This window comes from Salvelinus namaycush, chromosome 4 (assembly GCF_016432855.1).
Source record: "Salvelinus namaycush isolate Seneca chromosome 4, SaNama_1.0, whole genome shotgun sequence".
Classification (NCBI taxonomy): domain Eukaryota; kingdom Metazoa; phylum Chordata; class Actinopteri; order Salmoniformes; family Salmonidae; genus Salvelinus; species Salvelinus namaycush.
The window spans coordinates 34,027,824-34,047,994 of NC_052310.1; the positions used below are offsets into that span (position 1 = coordinate 34,027,824).

The 20,171-nt window shown below is 41.0% G+C and overlaps 1 protein-coding gene across 1 annotated transcript; it reads left to right on the top strand.

Annotated features, from left to right (window-relative positions):
* The first annotated feature begins 769 nt into the window (after positions 1-769).
* Positions 770-19,851, top strand: LOC120045843 (phosphatidylinositide phosphatase SAC2-like). Its single transcript, XM_038990777.1, has 9 exons — positions 770-1,650; positions 4,200-4,280; positions 13,706-13,842; positions 15,337-15,465; positions 15,673-15,840; positions 16,023-16,079; positions 19,183-19,381; positions 19,522-19,701; positions 19,835-19,851. Exons 1-9 carry the CDS (start codon positions 1,554-1,556, stop codon positions 19,849-19,851), a joined length of 1,065 nt encoding a protein of 354 aa, XP_038846705.1. The 5' UTR covers positions 770-1,553.
* The last annotated feature ends 320 nt before the right edge of the window (positions 19,852-20,171 follow it).

Sequence of the window (20,171 nt, forward strand, 5' to 3'; positions counted from 1 at the left end):
TCACTATATACATTCACTGCAAAACCTCATACAATACATCCTGTCTGCTCCGAGACACAAATTCATTTAAGCTCATCACTGCTGCACAGGAGTCAGAGCAGATGACTACCCTGTCTGGTTTCACCTCCTCCACCCACTCTGCAGCCAATAGTATGGCCACCAACTCCATTGTGTAAACATATAAAATGATCCGTTGCTCTTTTTGTCAAAGCCACCTTAAACTCAGGAACACTAAAAGCTGCACCTGTCCTCCCCTGATCTATTTGTGAATACATTCAAAACAGCATAGAATTGTGTCCTTAAATGTTCACTTACAACTGAATCTACTCCTTCCTCAACAGCTCTTACCCGCTCAGGCAACCCTAGATATATCACTGGCTGAGGGAGAAACCAAGGTGGGATAGCAGGAAGAACAACAGAGGGGCTAAACTCCCTCCACAAACAACCCCATCTATCTCGCCATGCCATTGCCTATCTACCCAAAACTTGTATTCAGATTTCGTTCGTGTTTCCAGCACTCTAGGAGTACCTTTTTTCGTAGGATGTGCAACCTTATGTCCTTTTAGATTTACCCAATATGTCATGGTTAGCTGTTGTTGTCTTGTTTTGCACACTTTGTACAAAATAATAAAATGCAGTACTACAGGATATTTCTTAACGTAGCTATTTATTAGCTAGCTATAACTGGCATGTTCACGTATCGCCAACCAGGATCAAACTGACCATGACCTAACCATTTGGGTGGTCTTAACCAATCATAGCACAGTATGATATGGCGGTAAAATGCATCCAATTGTAATTCAGTATGTTTACACATATGAATATGACAGTTGTCTTCTTAATGTTAACGGCATCTCTCCCAACTCTACCTGCATTGCTGCCACCGGGGAGCTCCTGAGTGCTCCACAACATATTCTTAGGGCTTGGGCATAGATTACATCTTGCTTTTTAAAATATGTCTGAGCTGCTGATCCATATGCTACACTTCCATTATCCAGTGATGACCTTAACATTTAACACCATTCTATCTGCCCCCCCACTCCATTCCTGACAGGAGACGCATCACATTCAATATTTTCTTTCCTTTGACAACTACTCTGTTAATATGCTCTGCCCATGTCATTCAAGTCTCATTCAAGCATTCAATGTATCCCCCACTATCTCTCTGATCCAGGACTCCATGTCTTTGGTCCACACTCCAATCCAATTGGTGGCGGTAATGCACATTAAAGTTGGTTGCCAACCACGATTAAACATCCACCGAAGAAGTCACGTGTGATTGTTTCTGCAGGAAATCGACAGTCAGTCGGTCGGTCTTTCAACTGGAAATGAATAACCAGCTACATTTTCACACATTGAATAGGTGTCTTATTATGTCTACTTTTTGAACTAAGAAAGAAGATTTAAAATAAGCAAAGCAAACGTTAGCTAACTTGCCAGGGCAACGCCCTGTCAGTAACATTAACGTTTAGATAGTCGTGCTAGCTATAGCTAGCTAACCGGTTTGGACCACAGACATATTTACATGGTTTGACATACTGTACACCGATAAAATGGAGCTGTTTCAAGCCAAAGACCATTATATTCTCCAGAGTGGCGATCATGCTCTTTGGTGTAGCCGAATAGATGGGACCATGAACGCCAGACCTGGTATGCAAAATACATTTGTCATTTTTAAATTCAGTTTCTCATAGCCATCAATTAGCTAGCTAACGTTACATCAGTAAGCTCGGACAACAAACCCATAACTAAATGGCTAGCTACAATGACGTCAAGCCCATGGCATGAGTATTTCCTGTTGTCTTAGCTATGTGTTCATTATCCAAGCAAGTATTGTTTTACACGTTGACAATGACAACTATATAGGACGCTGTGGATCCAACAGCGCACCTTACTAAAATTCGAGAGCCATTCCATTTTTGGTTGCAATAATATAATTTCTTCCCAACTATTTAGCTATCTAAACAAACATCCTAATGTTAACTGCCAAGCTATTAAATGTGTATTATTACCATACTTTCATGTCCAGTGTGGCACTGCCCAGTTGACCTGATAGTGATATTTGAAATAAACAGACTGCGATGCTCGAGGGGCACAGTACAAATTATGTAGCAGGGTTCCATTCTAGCAATGAGCCAGAAAACAGACGATGACATTGCTCCATATGTTTACATGTTTAATTGTCTTTAAATTGTTTTGTATTTAACAAAAGTTATTAGGGTTCATAATTCCTGCATCCTCCATCCATTTTTCTTCTTACATGAGCTTGCTTTATTGGATTCCTTTGGCTACATGGTTAACTGTTCATTTCCTGAAATGCCACTCAAGCATCTGTTGTGGTTCCTTATTTCCTTAAACTGAATTCCACATATTTACAGACTAGTTACCGGCTCTCTGCTACAACACACTACCTTGCTTGACTTGTTCTGCTTTTTGGGAAACAAGCATACTTAGGCCAGATTGAGACAGATGGGTCCACCCCAAAGTACCAAATGTCATAATGACACCTGTCTCGATGAATGAGAGAAGATTTTAAATAGACAAGATGGCGGCATACACATTGTTGGATTACTTAATGGAGAACAAATAATTATAATAACAGAGCATTTTCTAAATTCAAACGCACCGCACCTTGTAAGTCCCAGTAATGGATACCAAAAATCTTTGGTTAAATCAAATTATCTGGTGTAACAATCTGTAGCTACCTTAGGCTAGATCGTTAGCTCCTGTCTGACCTGCACCCCAGTGTCTTGCCAAAACACCTCCCCCTTCTCTGTGACAGGGTGGCGAGCTAAGCCGGGACAATTCACGGCAAAGCCAGCAGCTGAGCCGATGAACCTTGCCTTTCTGTAGTAACCAAAAAGCTGTTGAGAGGGAGCAGCCACTGTATGGATGTAAATGACTACACTGTGGGCTAGCTGAGGTCACATGAGTGTGCAACCAGCCTGAACAGGTTTGGGTTGCACTGCTCTTCCATTATTTAATTGGAAAAGGGTTTCCATTCCTCATTGGGCTTGTTGACACTAGCACTGACAGGAATTTCCACATTATTTCACATTTCTGAACAAATCTATGGTTGAGTTTGTATCATGGACAAACAGAGAGATGTGTGTGTATATAGAGGCAGCCTCTATTTTCCACCTCCCTGCCCGGGCTCCAGCGCTGAGGTCGGTACAGAGTTTTCCGGCTCCGTGGAACAGGAAGGGTTATTGTCTCAGCTACCTAGATGTACTCCAATCTCCACCCTCTTTGTCACTCATTCATGACTCAACTCTTCAACTGCTTGACATACCCTTGATGTCTAGTTTTCTGTTATACAAAAGTTGTTTTAGTTATCAGCATCCGTTAGCTAGTTGTGATGTAGTAATTTGGCAGTGATGTAGTCATGCCTCAGTCATGTTACTACACAATTTTTTAAGAATGAAAACTGACATTAGCTAGGTTTCCATTCACTTGTTGAATAAAAAAGTGTAATGATGTCACATCCTGAAAAAGTTCCATGTGTTTTTTTCTCATTCTAAACTCTATCGATGATGGTTTTGCCATAAAAAGTGTTGCCAGAAACATTGTTTTTTGTACCTCTGCTTCAGTCAAATAAATTGTCATCATGTATTCTTTACATCCCTCAAACTCAACTCTGGACCTCAAACCAGTTACACTGTGTTTTTTCATTGTTCCCCTCTAATCGGGGACTGATTTAGACATGGGACACCAGGCGGGTGCAATTAATTATCAAGTAGAAAAGAACCAGCAGGCTCCGGACCTCGTAGGGTAAGAGTTGAATACTTCAGCTCTACATGTATTCTACCCAAGTGATAACACTTGTCTATTTGAACTGTGAGAAGAATCTCTTGATGCGTTAAGCACTGGATGCATTAAATACTTCTGAACTTGGTTGCAGACAGTAGTATCTAGCTACTGAGTGCATCATGTAATGCTCCATGATGATCCCTAACAGTATAATCAGAAACCCTCAGTCCAAACCTTGCATGGAAAGTGCAGCAAATGGTCCACAATGTAAATATTATTGGGATGGCATACAATCCATCAATTTGGTGCTCTGTTTGGAAAATAGGCTTATATGCATGTGCTGTTTATCATGAAATAACTTAATTTCTATTTTCTTAAATGTTTTTACTTTGTGTCCACTCCACAAGTCTTATTTTCTCTGATTTGTCTCTTCTCTCTTTTTATTACAGCAACAGACCTTCTGTTAGCTTGGAACCCAGTGTGTTTGGGCCTGGTTGAGGGTCTCATCGGGAAAATACAACTTCATACAGGTAAGTGAAATGGTGTAGGCCTTGTGCTACAAGTACTGACTTATTGGCTGACTGGAGAGGTACCATCGATCTTCAAAACAGCTGCAGTCTTCCTTACTGAGAAACACAACCGTGACTTTCTATCCAACTACAAACTCATCTCCAACCTCTCCTATCAAAAGTACAGGGGGAAGTGTTTGCAACCAGCTTCAATCGCATCTATCATCTAATCAGTTGTAAAATGTTTTCCAGTCTGGGTTCTGGCCTTTGCACAGCACCAAATAGGGATGGGCATGAGTACTCAAACAGACGTCAAAGCTCGATCTTTAACCAGAGATTAAAAAAATTAAAATCTGTATTCGCCAGAATGTGCTTTGTGACAACATTAATTTGCTTTGACTCTAGTATTCCATTTGTACATATAATTTGCGGGTCACCACAAAAAATAAGCCAAGCATCACATCGTTTTTCTCCCTAAATTCCCTTTCCCCTCCTTGTCTCATTCACGCAGTTGCGTTGCGACCGCTCCCTCCACACACGCAGTGCGCACACAAGGCAAACAAAGTCATATTAAAAGGTATCTAAATGATTGGATACACAAGCTAAATGACGACAGTTTATCACAAATCCAAAATGGACTGGTTGATTGAAGTAGGAAAATAAGTGTTCTAACAACGATCTGCAGTTTCAGAATAATTGCGTCCCATCTATTTTCTGCCTAAGCTACTTTGCAAACTGCTAGTGCCATTTAGAATTGGTTACCCTAGGCCACGGGTCATGTTTAACGCTGGATTCTGCATTTTTCACACCGAAAAGAAAATAACTATCTTGCTGCGTTTTGTGAACGCAGATCTAAAATGCTTCTTATTGTAAATTCTGCTCAGCTTCAGTCAGTGTTTGCTCCAAATCATGAATGTAAAAGATTTGTTTGTTGCACTTTTCCACTCAGATGAAATATATTTGCTCAGGTCATTGAATCACCAGACAGCGCTCTGACTGATGCGTAGGCTACTTTTCCCCCGGTACTTTCCTCCGGTAGCAAGTTAAAAGGCAAGATTAACTTAAAACAAAACATTAAGGAATGTAGCTACATTCTTTCCATGATCTACGTATGAAACAATATGATGGCAATTCTTAATTTTTGCCAAAAAATACCTTGCTTTTTCATTGTAAGCTAATGTAGTTGTGTGGCTGCTAGCCAAATAGCTTTGCAAGTCTGTTCAACTATTTTCTGCCGGATGTATTGCACTTATGTACACTACAAGGTCAAAAGTATGTGGACACCTGCTCGTTGAACATCCCATTACAAAATCATGGGCATTAATATGGAGTTGGTCCCACCTTTGCTGCTATAACAGCCTCCACTATTCTGGGAAGGCTTTTCACTAGATGTTGGAACATTGCTGCGGGGACTTTCTTCCATTCAGCCACAAGAGCATTAGTGAGGTCAGGCACTGGCTCGCAGTCGTTGTTCCAATTCATCCCAAAGGTGTTCAATGGGGTTGAGGTCAGGACTCTGAAGGCCAGTCAAGTTCTTCCACACCGATCTCGACAAACCATTTCTGTATGGGCCTCGTTCTGTGCACGGGGGTATTGTCATGCTGAAACAGGAAACGGCCTTCCCCAAACTGTTGCTACAAAGTTGGAAGCACAGAATCGTCTAGAACATCATTGTATGCTGTAGTGTTAAGATTGTCCTTCACTGTGTTAGGTTCTGAACAAACAGAGTAAAAACTCTAATGGATGACTAGAAAAATCTCAAACCAAGTTTATTCCCCCCATGGGTCATACAGCTGCAAAGACAAGGTATGATTACACAAGGATATATATTTATAACCTCCTGCTAGGCGGGGTCAACTCCGTACACTTCTAGACAGCCAATACATCTGTCGTTATGCAGGAACTTCATTGGTTTCTCTCACTGATGTAGTCATGGCCCTGCCTGATGCTAGACCCTTCATAGGCATGGAAGTGTATGCATTTGAGATAAGACTAGTAGGAGGGTCGTTGGGGTGGGTCCCTCTGGCCCACCTCCCAGAGGTTTCGAGCCAAAATCCTCCCTCCCTAGTTCCGCAGCTGGCCTGCCTTATCAGGAACTGAAACTAGACTGTTGCCCTCCTCCCTCCTTTGGAACATTGATATTCAACAAAAACACGTTTGAACAGAATATGAACTTTCTGCACTTCACCTCGTCTCACTCAGTAACTTTTCATACTTCAAGTTCATATCCACCCTTCATTGACCCCAACATACTTTCCTTATACATGTAAAGTAATCACTAACTTCTAGTATGATAACATGAATAAGTATATTTCAAGCTAGAATCCAACTGAAACTAAGGGGCCCAGCCCGAACCTATAAAAAACCGCTCCAGACCATTATTCCTCCACCACCAAACTTTACAGTTGGCACAATGCATTCGGGCCAGTAGCGTTTCCACTGCTCCACAGTCCAATGTCGGTGCGCTTTAAACCACTCCAGCCGATGCTTAGCATTGTGCATGGTTATCTTAGGCTTGTGTGCAGCTGCTCGGCCATGGAAACCCATTTCATTAAACTCCTGACGAACAATTCTTGTGCTGATGTTGCTTCCAGAGGCAGTTTTGAACTTGGTAGTAAGTGTTGCAACCAACGACAGAAGACTTTTACGCACTTCAGCACTCAGCGCTCCTGTTCTATGAGCTTGTGTGGTCTACCACTTCGCGGCTGAGCTGTTGTTGCCAGTGTTTGGAGGATACATTGGCACGGGTGTTAGGCCTGAGACGAACCGTGCCAATATATCCTCCAAACACCGGCTTCAAGGGCATTATCACTTTCATATAGCGGGTTACCAACATTTTCAAATAATGATTTACCTATTTTCCACAATATTTACATCCTTCCACAATATATAGTCCCTACAAATCTAGGGTTGCTACCCAGGCTGGCTGGTCGTTCATTCTATCGGTTCGGTTGCCAGTCGTTCAGTCTTTTTGTTCTGTATCTATGGACGTGACCCAGTTGTTCATTCTAAATGTTCCATTGCCATACTGGCTGGCAACATTCTTATCCTTTGCTTGCTAGCTAGCCAACTACGGCTAGCTTACAGTCACGTCAAAAAGTGCAGCCAGAATAACCGCAAAATAGCTGCATTTGCGTTTAAGCTATTTTCTAGTTACATTTAATTTGGATACATCCATAACAATAAGCTAATGATGCACGATTTCGCCTGGTATAGAATATGTGCTCTTGTCAGGACACTGTTGTTCAGAGCAGCTAGCCAACAACACAACTAACACAATCACTTCAAGCTGAAGCTGGAAAGACGGTAGACTAGCTGCACTTCGTTTAATTTTACCTGTTTTCTATTGATAATTTTTATGGATATATACAAAACTATGCTGATTCATGATTTGGACTGGCTGAGAAAAGCTGCCGCCTGCCTGTCTGTCTTGTACCAACTCCTGACATGTTCATTACTATGGCACAGCTGGAGATCGAACTTGAATGTTGAAACAATGTTGCAAATGTTAGAGACAGAAGGCAAGGTTTATACAAATCTCCACTGTTAAACTAAATGTTAGTCTGATGATGGGCTGATGAGACAGTGGATTGCGCAGTCAGATGGAACAGAGTAAATAGGCATTTTTAACGTCATAGATTCCAGCCGGTGGTAACTTGTGGAATTAACACCGGCTGGAATGCGCTTTTAACCAATCAGCATTCAGGATTAGACCCAGCCGTTGCATAATTCACAATAACAGCACTTGCAGAAATTTTACGGAGTGACGTGTTGCAAAGGTGGCATCCTTTGACAGTGCCACATCAAAAGTCACTGAGCTCTTCAGTAAGGCCATTCTACTGCCAATGTTTGTCTATGGAGATTGCATGGCTGTGTGCTCGATTTATACACCTGTCAGCAATGGATGTGCCTGAAATAGCCGAATCCACAAATTTGAAGGGGTGTCCACATTGTGTGTGTGTGTATATATAGTATATATTGGCCAAATACCACAAACCTCCTAGATGCCTTATTGCTATTATAGACTGGTTACCAACGTAAAAATACATGTTTATTCATGCCTGTGGTATACGGTCTGACATACCACGGCTTTCAGCGAATCCGCATTAAGGGCTCGAACCACACAGTTTTATAAATATATTTATACTCTGGACTCCTACATTTCTCAACCTAATATTTCTTAATTTCTTAATTCCATTATTTAACTTTTTAGATGTGTCTATAGTTAGATATTCCTGCACTGTTGGAGCTAGGAACATGCGCATTTCCCTACACCCACAACAACATCGCTAAATATGTGTATGCGACAAATAAAATGTTATTTCATTTTGATTTGACCTACATGACATCAGAGGGCCAACCAACATTTTGGTAAAGAATGCCGTGATGAGTATTAAAACTGTCGCCCGTAATAAAGCACAGTGCATTGATGATGAACTGCATCGAACGTCTTTAATGAAGTGGCAGCTGCATTCATATCGCCATAGTCTAGGACTGATAGGAACCTCGACTGAATAATCTGCTATTTAGTGAGAGGCAGGACCTATTTCTATAGAAGAAGCCAGTTTTTTTTATTCTCAGCTTCTTAACTAACCCATCAATATGCTTTTTAAAAGATGCCCAGATATTTGTAAGCAGGGACACTATCAATATTGACACCATCCAAAGTACGTATGTTTAAATCATCAGAGTTATGTTTATGTGAGACCAACATACAAGGTTTTACCTGCATTCAATACCAATTTGAGGTCAATAAAGTTTTTCTGTAATACAATGAAGGCAGATTGTAGTTAAGATAGAGCCTGGTCAACCGTGGGTGCAATAGCATACACTACAGTATCATCGGCATACAAGTGCAGGACTTTTTTTTTTCACAGTCAGTATTGTTAATGTAAAAAGTACAGGACCTAGAATTGACCCCTGTAGAACCTGATTTGACACTATCTGTAGATACACATTGAATTATGATAAGTAATGTTTAAACCAGTTACATGCAGCCTTAAAGGACAGCCTCTGAATTAGCAGTGAGTGATCAACAGTATTAAAGGTCTTTGAAATATGGTATTATTTATTTCCAAAACTTTGGTTTACTTTAATGTAGCCGTAAGCTAGTTGTTGATAGCAACTGGCTAACTCATGTAGCACTAATGTAACGTTAACAGGCTAGTTGGCTAGCAACCTTGCAAGTTGATTTATAACAATCAATTCATAAAGTATTTACTTGTAAGTTGGCTGAAAATGCTATTGACACCAGTAGTCATGAGTGCAAATGATTTGGTTTAATTTGAAGTTATACATTTTAAGTTATTTCTGTTGTAAGCTACATGATAGGGAATAGGCTGGCCTCCATATTACATCACCCCATGGAAAAACATTTTCCAATTGACTTCAGTTTTATGTAATAACTCAAAAGATAGATAAGTGAGGTGTTACTTTGCATTGGGACTTTTGATGCGTATACTAAAGCAATTCCATATGTTACATGTGGTTCAGTTTATGCCACCTACCCTTTTTAAATACAATACAGGTGAACACAATTAACCAATGAAATGTCTTGGGGGAGGTGATGAGCAATTAGTCACACTTGTGAGGTGTGGCCAGAGGTATGGTTGTTTCCAGGAGCATGGGGTAATGGAGTCTGATACGTTGGGCTGCACCATCTCCTGTGCCTTTTGTTTCTGTTGTGTTATTTGGTATGTTTTATATTCACATGGTTTATTTATGTAATTGGGTCAAAACCATGACAGTACTGAAAATATGAACTGATGAAAACATGCTTTAATTGATTAAATGTTTTGAAACTTTGTGTTGGTCTCTAAAGCTATGTTCACACTGCAGGCCTTAACGCTCAAATCAGTTTTGGAATACTGACTGTCTAAACAGTAAGTTACAAGTGACCAAATTGGATTTGTGTGTGTTCAGAAAGCAGTCATTTGCTGATATGGCTATAGTAACGGCGGGTGTGTGCGCAGTGGTGTAGACTGATTTGTGGTGCTCATGCTTCCTATCACTCAAAGTTATGTAGCAAGCTAAGGTGACAATGCCTGCCATGGAAATGTTCCTGTTGCTTTGAATGTTCAAAATCATAGTGTAAGAACACTTTTTTTAAACTCTCAAAGGATAACATGATCCAACTTTCAAAACAAGTCCTTTTTGGCTAGCTACAGCAGTCAACTAGTTAGCTAGGTTGCTGTTTAGCTTTCTAGCACGTTCACTAATTTGTTTGTAAACAATTAACAAGCTAGTTACCTACCACGTCTTGTCCAACTGTCTTTACACATCTATATGCACATAGTCTGGGTAGCCATTTGATTAGATGTTCAGGAGTCTTATGGCTTGGGGTAGAAGCTGTTTAGAAGCCTCTTGGACCTAGACTTGGTGCTCCGGTACAGCTTGCCGTGTGTGTAGCAGAGAGAACAGTCTATGACTAGGGTGTCTGGAGTCTTTGACATTTTTTGGGCCTTCCTCTGACACCGCATGGTATAGAGGTCCTGGATGGCAGGAAGCTTGGCCCCAGTGATGTACTGGGCTGTACGCACTACCCTCGGTAGTGCCTTGCGGTCGGAGGCTGAGCAGTTGCCATACTAGGCAGTGATGCAACCCGTCAGGATGCTCTCGACGGTGCAGCTGTAAAAAGTTTTGAGGGTCTGAGGACCCATGCCAAATCTTTTCAGTCTCCTGAGGGTTAATAGGTTTTGTCGTGCCCTCTTCACGACTGTCTTGGTGTGCTTGGACCATGTTAGTTTGTTGGTGATGTGGATGCCAAGGAACTTGAAGCTCTCAACCTGCTCCACTGCAGCCCCGTTGATGAGAATGGGGGCGTGCTCGGTCCTCCTTTTCCTGTAGTCCACAATCATCTCCTTTGTCTTGATCATGTTGACGAAGAGGTTGTTGTCCTTGCACCACACGGTCAGGTCTCTGACCTCCTCCCTATAGGCTGTCTTATCGTTGTCGGTGATTAGGCCTACCACTGTTGTCGTATGCAAACTTAATGATGGTGTTGAAGTCGTGCCTGGCTGTGCAGTCATGAGTGAACAGGGAGTAAAGGATGGGACTGAGCACGCACCTCTGAGGGGCCCCCGTGTTGAGGATCAGTGTGGCGGATGTGTTGTTAGCTACCCTTACCACCTGGGGGCGGCCTGTCAGGAAGTCCTGGATCCAGTTGCAGAGGGAGGTGTTTAGTCCCAGGGTTCTTAGCTTAGTGATGAGCTTTGAGGTCACTATGGTGTTGAAAGCAGAGCTGTAGTCAATGAATAATACATTGGTTTTACAAGAGAATTTGAATGCGTGAAATTTCAGTTCGCTTAGCCAGATGCTGTGTTTCACCACAGACAGACAGTGAGAGAGAGAAAAGGTGATTAAGTCACTAGGCTTGGGCAGTTTATGTACCATATATGGCCGTTTGGAAATGGCCATGGGATGGTTTTTCCAATACCATGTTAATATTTGTAGCTGCATTAAGTAAATACCTTAAGTCAACTTGTGCAATATGTTAGGAGATGAAGCAGATCGCGTTCTTCATTTCACCTGTTCCATTATTTTACATTGTGAAGCTCACCGTAGTTCCCCAGAACAGTTGAGCCAGTCACATGTTTGTTTGTTTGTTTGTAAATCGCACAACGAGAGAAAGCGAGAGCAGGTTGAGTTCAGCTGTGTATTGACTGGGGTCACGTTTTATATTGAAGGTCAAGTGTTTTTCTTCTGAGTTTCAGTTGTTCTTCTGAGTGATCAGGGACGGGCACGTGCAACTATAGTTTTCCTTCACGGAAAATACATTTAGTGCAACACATTAGGCAGAAAATAGCATTAGATGACAACAGAAGTGCAAGCTATTTGATTGGCAGCCACACAAGTAAATGTGTGGTTTTTTGCAAAATAGATCAGCCTGGTCTCAGAGCATTTTGTATTATTCTGTACGTAAATCCGGGACACTCCATTCAGTATGATATGTTACAAGTAATAAGAAATTTGTGGAGTGGTTGAAAAACTAGCTTTAATGACTCCAACCTATGTGTATGTAAACTTTCGACTTCAACTGTATGTATTAATTTGTAGATGGCCATCACCCATTTCGTATGATATGAATTACAATTCGTATTGTATGTTATGAATTTGCAAAAATTACAATATGTTACGAATTTGCAAAACGTATAATATGTTAAATTCTAGCTAGGTGACTAACGTTAGCTAGCTCGTTAAATGTTAGCTAGGCAAGGAGTTATGTTAAGGGAATGGTTAGCTAACATACTAAGTAGTTGCAAAGTAGCTAAAAAGTAGTAAGTAGTTCAAAAGTTGCTAAAGTTGTCCGTGATGAGATTCAAACTCGCAACCTTTGGGCTGCTAGACGTTCACGTTACACGCCCATCCATCCATCTCGACTTTCGTTTTTGCCTTAACTAACCGTCTGTCTTATGTAACCATACGAGTGTCTCGGATTTACATACAGAATAATATGAAATGCTCTGAGACCAGGTTGAAACGATGCATGGCTGTCATATTTCTAATGTTTATCATAGAAAGAATGTAGCTCCATTTCCTAATTTTTTGGTTAAGGTTAATCTTTCATTTTACCGGAGAGAAGTAGGTTGGCTACACTGAGAAAAGCACAGGAGAAAAGTAGCTACACATTAGTCAGAGCACTGTCTGCTGATAGAATATTTGTGTTTTTATCTTTTTTTTGCTTGAAAAACACTGAATTCTGTGTTAATGCAACCCCTAAGTTTAACTTGCTAGTTAACTAAGTGGCTCAGTTAATGACGGGGCATCATATTGTGTTAGCTTTCTGCCATGTTTGAAAAGTCAAAGCCCTTTGGATGAGTTATCTGTACAGTTGCCACTGCTATCTTCATTTTCTTGTTTTTTTCTCCTCTCCATACTCTGCCTGTTTGCTACTCCCCCATGTTCTCTGAGCAGGCCCGTTGCCCTAGCGACTTCACACAGACACAGCCTGTACGTACATATGCTGCTACAGAGCCAGTACTGTTTTTTCTTCAGATAAGCATGCCTCAAAACGTAATTATTTTGCACAATGTCTCTCGTTCACATTCGCTTGTAAATGTCCAAACTCACCAAAATTGACAATAGGTAGCTCCTACCTATATATGTATAACTTTATGATTTGGATTGCCTGTCATTGCAATTTGTTTATTTTAGTTTACGCTCGTTAGCATATTTAGCTAGCAGCCTCCATGGAAATTCGCTATTACTTGTGCTAATTTTGTTAGCATTCTGGTAATAAACGCCCAGTGGGCTTTTTTTTTGGGGGGGGGGGGGGGGGTTGGCGCACCCTTGTGTACTAAACCGGTAATACCGTAAATCCCTGTGAGAGAAGGATGATATGACAATATGAAAGTCTGGATACCGCCCATCCCTAGAAGTCGCACCTTATGGAATGTGTGGAATTCTGTGCCTGTGATGATGCACCCCTTACCCCTTCTTGTTGGCAGATCTTCCTCTGGGTCTCATACTGATCCGCCAAAAAGCGCTGGTTGGCCAGATGCCAGGTGACCACAAAGTCTACAAGATCACCAAGATAGCTGTCATTCCTCTGTCTGAGGAAGAGCCACTGGATCTGGAGCTGGAGGTGAGAGATTGTCTGTCTGTGAGGCACTTTTTATCTTTGAGGTTAATGGAGCTCTGAGCACTCAAGTAGTACTGGGCCTTTAAGTGTGAAAATGCAGCTGTAATCACATTAAAGTAGCCACTGATGTGCTATTGTCTCCTTTTTTAAAGCTGCAATATGTAGCTTTTTTGGCGACCCGACCAAATTCATATCGAAATGTCTTATAGATCTGTCATTCTCATTGAAAGAAACGGTAGATATGTTCTATGTGCACTATTTCTATGCTTCCTGTTCTTAAGTTTTGTTTTTACATCTTTTACCTTTGGTTATGTACACCAGCTTCAAACAGCTGAAAATACAATAGATGGTACAATGCTTCTCTACACTATACTTGGTTGTTTTGTCACAAACTCAAATTAGGCAAACTTAGAATTTTAGCAACCAGGAAATGGTGTAGAGATTTCTGCATAATGCATCTTTCTTTAATCTAGGATGCATTCATGATGAGATGAACACCATAGCTTGCCGCTATCATCTAGGCTAGCCTTAGTGTTTTTCAATTTTATGATTTCATTTCAATGTTTCTAGTAAGTATCTCAATTGCCCTGTTTTGATTGACACCTTGATGAGTCGCCACCAATGAATCACATTGTAAGATGAACATCCAAGGTACACTACATTAGTGTTATTTTTCTGCATTGCCAATGTTAATCAGAATTGTTTAATTAGAAACCGAAATAATGTGATTTTGCCAAATGATCTCAGAGGAATCGGGATTTTGCTTAGATGCCAGTCTTACAGGTGAGCCATGATGATGATACAGATGATACTGATCATGAGAAAGTAAGTGAAACATTTCCAGTAAACGGGATGTGTTGGATAATCATGTCTCTGGTATGTTTCTAGAACCTAGCCCTACATACTTTCCATGCCACAGAATTATTATTCCATCCCGTCTAGGTTAGGAATTCAGTATCCCTGTGAAGTTGTTTTAGAGTTTTCTGAACCACTTGTTTTGGATGTTTTTGACTGTTGGTAGCGAGTAGCTTTGAATTGATGTAATTAGCTAGCAATCACATTGAGACTGAACCAATTAACCCAAAGACACCATAGTGATTAGCTGTCAATCATAGACATGTCCACCAGTATGATCCCAATTGTCTATCATTCCCTGTAAATATATTTGGAAAACTTTAATCATTAACTAAATTAGGAGGAAGTCTTATAGAGTTGGGGTCAATTCAGAATGCTTTGGTATACTCAATTAGCCTAAGTTGATCTGAATGAAGGGTCATTTTTTAATTTTTAATTTAAACTTTATTTAACTAGGCAAGTCAGTTAAGAACAATTTTATTCAAATTCTGCCTTCAGATGGCTTATAAAAGTGAGCGTATTTCTCAGAGTTCATTTTTAAATTCCTGTTACACATCACTACAGGGGATGATGACGCTGGTATGTTAACAATGTACAATTTTGATAGAATGTGGAATAGAAAGTCTGTCCTTTTTCTTTTAGCTTTGTAAGAAGCATCACTTTGGGATCGACAAACCAGAGAAGCTTGCACCGTCTCCAGATGAGTCGAAGTACCTGATGAAAACTCTGAGTCAGATCAAGTCCAATGTTGGGGCTCCCACTAAGAAAAAGGTTATAGAATTTGTAGTTCTGTGCTCAGATATCCCATGTATTATCATCTTACATGACTCTTGTACATTTTTTAAATTGGTACATTTGCTTTTATTAATTGTTTTTTTTTCATTTAGAGTTTATTTGTTAGTTATTTTTCTATATTATTTTGACAATTTAATACCATCCCTGTCCATGTCCACCACCTAGTATTCCCCTGCCTTTCAGGTCAAGGAAAACAAAGAGAAGGAACGTCTCGAGAGGCGGCTGCTCGACGAGCTGTACAAGATATTCATGGACTCCGATTCCTTCTACTACAGCATGACTTATGACCTCACCAACACTGTGCAGCGGCAGGGAGACACAGAAAAGTCCAACTTACCCCAATGGAAACAGGTAAGTGGTTATTACTACACTCAAAGCACAAAGGTCGCATTTACTAAATCAGATGAGATGCCTGGTTTAAGTACAGTAGTATTTTACCACACATTTCCTGTCTTTTAAGATAAGTTTAACCAAGCTTAAATAATTAAAATAAAGTAATTGTGTTTGACTGATAAGTTATTTTCCTCTTCAAGGTGGATGACAGATTCTTCTGGAACAAACACATGGTCCAGGAGCTAATTGATCTGCAGGTAACTGATGTATTTCAAGACTTGTTTGACAGGAATGGATAGACTAGATATTAATTTGTGAATTGTCAGATACAGTGCATTCGGAAAGTATTCATACCCCTTCCCTTTTTCCACATTTTGTTACATTACAGCCTTATTTAAAAAATAATAATAATCCTCAACACAGGACTAGCTTCGGGATAATAACCCATAATGACAAGGCAAAAACAGGTTTTTAGAAATGTTGGCAAATTTATATATTTTTTAAACAGAAATACCTTATTTACATAAGTATTCAGACCCTTTGCTATGAGACTTGAAATTGAGCTTAGGTGCATCCTGTTCCCATTAATCATCCTTGAGATGTTTCTACAACTTGATTGGAGTCCACCTGTGGTAAATTTCATTGATTGGACATGATTTGGAATGGCACACACCTGTCCACATAAGGTCCCACAGTTGACAGTGCACGTCAGAGCAAAAACCAAACCATGAGGTCGAAGGAATTGTCCATAGAGCTCCGAGACAGGATAGTTTCGAGGCACAGATCTGGGGAAGGGTACCAAAAAATGTCTGCAGCATTGAAGGCCCCCAAGAACACAGTGGCCTCCACCATTCTTAAATGGAAGAAGTTTGACTCTTCTTAGAGCTGTTCGCCCGGCCAAACCGCAATCGGGGGAAAAGGGCCTTGGTAAGGGAGATGACCAAGAACCCGATGGTCACCGTGACAGAGCTCCAGAGATACCCTGTGGAGATGGGAGACCCTTCCAGAAGGACAACCATCTCTGCAGCACTCCACAAATCAGGCCTTTATTGTAGAGTGGCCCAACGGAAACAACTCCTCAGTAAAAGGCACATGACAACCCGCTTGGAGTTTGCCAAAAGGCAACTTAAGGACACTCAGACCATAAGAAACAAGATGTTCTGGTCTGATGAAACCAAGATTGAACTCTTTGGCCTGAATGCCAAGAGGCACGTCTGGAGGAAACCAGGCACCGCTCATCACCTGGCCAATACCATCCCTACGGTGAAGCGTGGTGGCAGCATCATGCTGTGGGCATGTTTTTCAGCGGCAGGGACTTTGATACTAGTCAGGATCAAGGAAAAGATGAATGGAGAAAAGTACAGAGAGATCCTTGATGAAAACCTGCTCCAGAGTGCTCAGGACCTCAGACGAAGGTTCACCTTCCAACAGGACAATGACCCTAAGCACACAGCCAAGGCAATGCAGGAGTGGCTTCGGGACAAGTCTCTGAATGTCCTTGACTGGCCCGGCCAGAGCCTGGACTTGAACCCGATCGAACATCTCTAGCGAGACCTGAAAATAGCTGTGCCGCGACACTCCCCATCCAATCTGACAGAGCTTGAGAGGATCTGCAGAGAAGAATGGGAGAAACTCCCGAAATACAGGTGTGCCAAGCTTGTAGCGTCATACCCAAGAAGACTTGAGTCTGTAATCGCTGCTCAAGGTGCTTTAACAAAGTACTGAGTAAACAGTCTGAATACTTATGTAAATGTAATATTTCTGTTTTTTTATTTTTAATAAATTATCAAAACATTTTAAACCAACTTTTTTGCTTTGTTGTTATGAGATATTGTGTGTAGATTGATGAGGGGAATTTAAAAAAAAATCTATTTTAGAGTAAGGCTGTAACGTAACAAAATTCAGAAAAATTATATTTTCCGAATGCACTATATAAGAGTACAGACGGTCATGGTGCACTGGTGTGACACTGAACGCTTCTGCAGAACCCTATCTGAACAATATGGAAATGTTCTAGCAAGGAAACACTTAGTGGCAGGTATTATTGGAGTGATTTGAACGGATAGCAATCATACTCCTTTTAATCTATGTTAAATATACAGTACCAGCCAAAGCACCTACTTAAGGTTTTTCTTTATTTTTACTATTTTCTACATTGTAGAATAATAATGAAGACATCAAAACTATGAAATAACACATGGAATCATGTAGGAACCCAAAAAGTGTTAAACAAATAAAAATATATTTTAGATTCTTCAAAGTAGCCACCCTTTGCCTTGATTACAGCTTTGCACTCTTGGCATTCTCTCAACCAGCTTCATGAGGAATGATTTTCCAACAGTCTTGAATGAGTTTCCACATATGCTGAGCATTTGGCTGCTTTTCCTTTACTCTGCGGTCCAACTCAACCCAAACCATCTGTTGGGTTGACTTCGGATGATTGTGGAGGCCAGGTCATCTGATGCAGCACTCATCACTATCCTTGGTCAAATAGCACTTACACAGCCTGGAGGTGTGTTTTGGGTCATTGTCCTGTTGAAAAACAAATGATAGTTTAGTCCCACTAAGCGCAAACGAGATGGGATGGTGTATAGCTGCAGAATGCTGTGGTATCCATGCTGGTTAAGTGTGCCTTGAATTCTAAATAAATCCCAGACCGTGTTACCAGCAAAGCACGCCCACACCATCACTCCTTCTTCATGCGTCACGGTGTGAACCACACATGCGGAGATCCTCTGTTCACCTACTCTGCATCTCACAAAGACACAATGGTTGAAACCAAAAGTCTCAAATTTGGAATCATCAGACCAAAGGACAGAATTCTTGGCCCAAGCAAGTTTCTCTTTGCTTATTGGAGCTGATCTTGCCATTATATGGACTTTGTCTTTTACCAAATAGGGCTATCTTCTGTAAACCACCCCTACCTTGTCACAACACAACTGATTGGCTCAAACACATTAAGGAAAGAAATTCCACAAATTAACTTTTAACAAGGCACACCTGTTCATTGAAATGCATTCCATACCTCATGAAGCTGGTTGAGATAATGCCAAGAGTGTTCAAAGCTGTCATCAAGGCAAAGGGTGGCTACATTGAAGAATCTCAAATATAAAATATATTTAGATTTGTATATCACTTTTTTTTTGGTTACTACATGATTCCATATGTGTTATTTCATAGTTTTGATATCTTCACTATTATTCTACAATGTAGAAAATAGTAAAAATAAAGAAAAACCCTTGAATGAGTAGGTGTGTCAACTTTTGACTGGTACTGTATACTGAACTACTGCATTCCATCTTTATACATCTCAAGTTAGCATCACTGTATAGAGTTGGAACCTTTCTTGTTGTGTTGCAGGTTCCAGAGGTGGACTTCTGGGTGACACCCATCATTCAGGGCTTTGTGCAGGTGCAGGAGCTGGTAGTGAATTACAACGAGAGCCCAGAGGAGGAGAAGAGCAGCCCCGATACGCCGCTCCAGGAGCTCACCTGCGTGGACGACATCCACCCGCGCTTCACCGTGGCCCTCATCTCCCGCCGCAGTCGCCACCGCGCAGGTACAGTGCAGAGGTCAAAGGTCATGGACACCCAGGCCAAATTGCTAGGGTCTATTTGCAACACTTTGATTAAGTCATAGTTAAATTCTGATGATTATTGGAGGGTGAATTTAATGATCATAGTTTTCTTCTCCCCAAAGGGATGCGGTACAAACGCAGAGGGGTAGACACAGATGGACACGTGGCTAACTTTGTGGAGACAGAGCAGCTGATACACGTGCACAACCACTCACTGTCTTTTGTGCAGAGCCGCGGTTCGGTGCCTGTCTTCTGGAGCCAAGCAGGCTACCGCTACAACCCCAGGCCTCGGCTGGAGAAAGGTCAGTGGGATATTTACAATCCAAAATACTGCTTTGTGAATAATGGGTGCATTCTTTTAAGCATGTCCAGTGCGCCGAATGTATTTTTATGATTAATGCAATGGGCTTAAATATGCATACTCCACCCACCCAGGGCACTGGGCAAGCTAAAATGAATATGACCCAATCATATACTTTTTCCCGTTGTTATAATCATCTTTTCAGGAGAAAAGGAGACCATTCCTTACTTTGCTGCTCACTTTGACGAACAGCTCAACCTTTACAAAAAGCAGGTGAGAATCGTATGCCAGACAGCATTGGCATTACTTTGATATCACTACCAAAGATTGAGTTTTCGTTTAACTTAGACTTATCTAAGTAAAGACTTATCATTATAGTAAAGTTGATGCAATTTGCAACTATGTTTTGACAGGTCATCATAAACTTAGTGGACCAAAGTGGGCGTGAGAAGATTATTGGCGACGCATATC

Excerpts from the sequence above, each read along its gene's own strand:
- LOC120045843 (XM_038990777.1), top strand. The coding sequence starts at position 1,554 with ATGGAGCTGTTTCAAGCCAAAGACCATTATATTCTCCAGAGTGGCGAT. Across the intron at positions 15,841-16,022 it reads ACTTACCCCAATGGAAACAG|GTGGATGACAGATTCTTCTG; the intron begins GTAAGTGGTTAT and ends TTCCTCTTCAAG. Across the intron at positions 16,080-19,182 it reads AGGAGCTAATTGATCTGCAG|GTTCCAGAGGTGGACTTCTG; the intron begins GTAACTGATGTA and ends GTTGTGTTGCAG.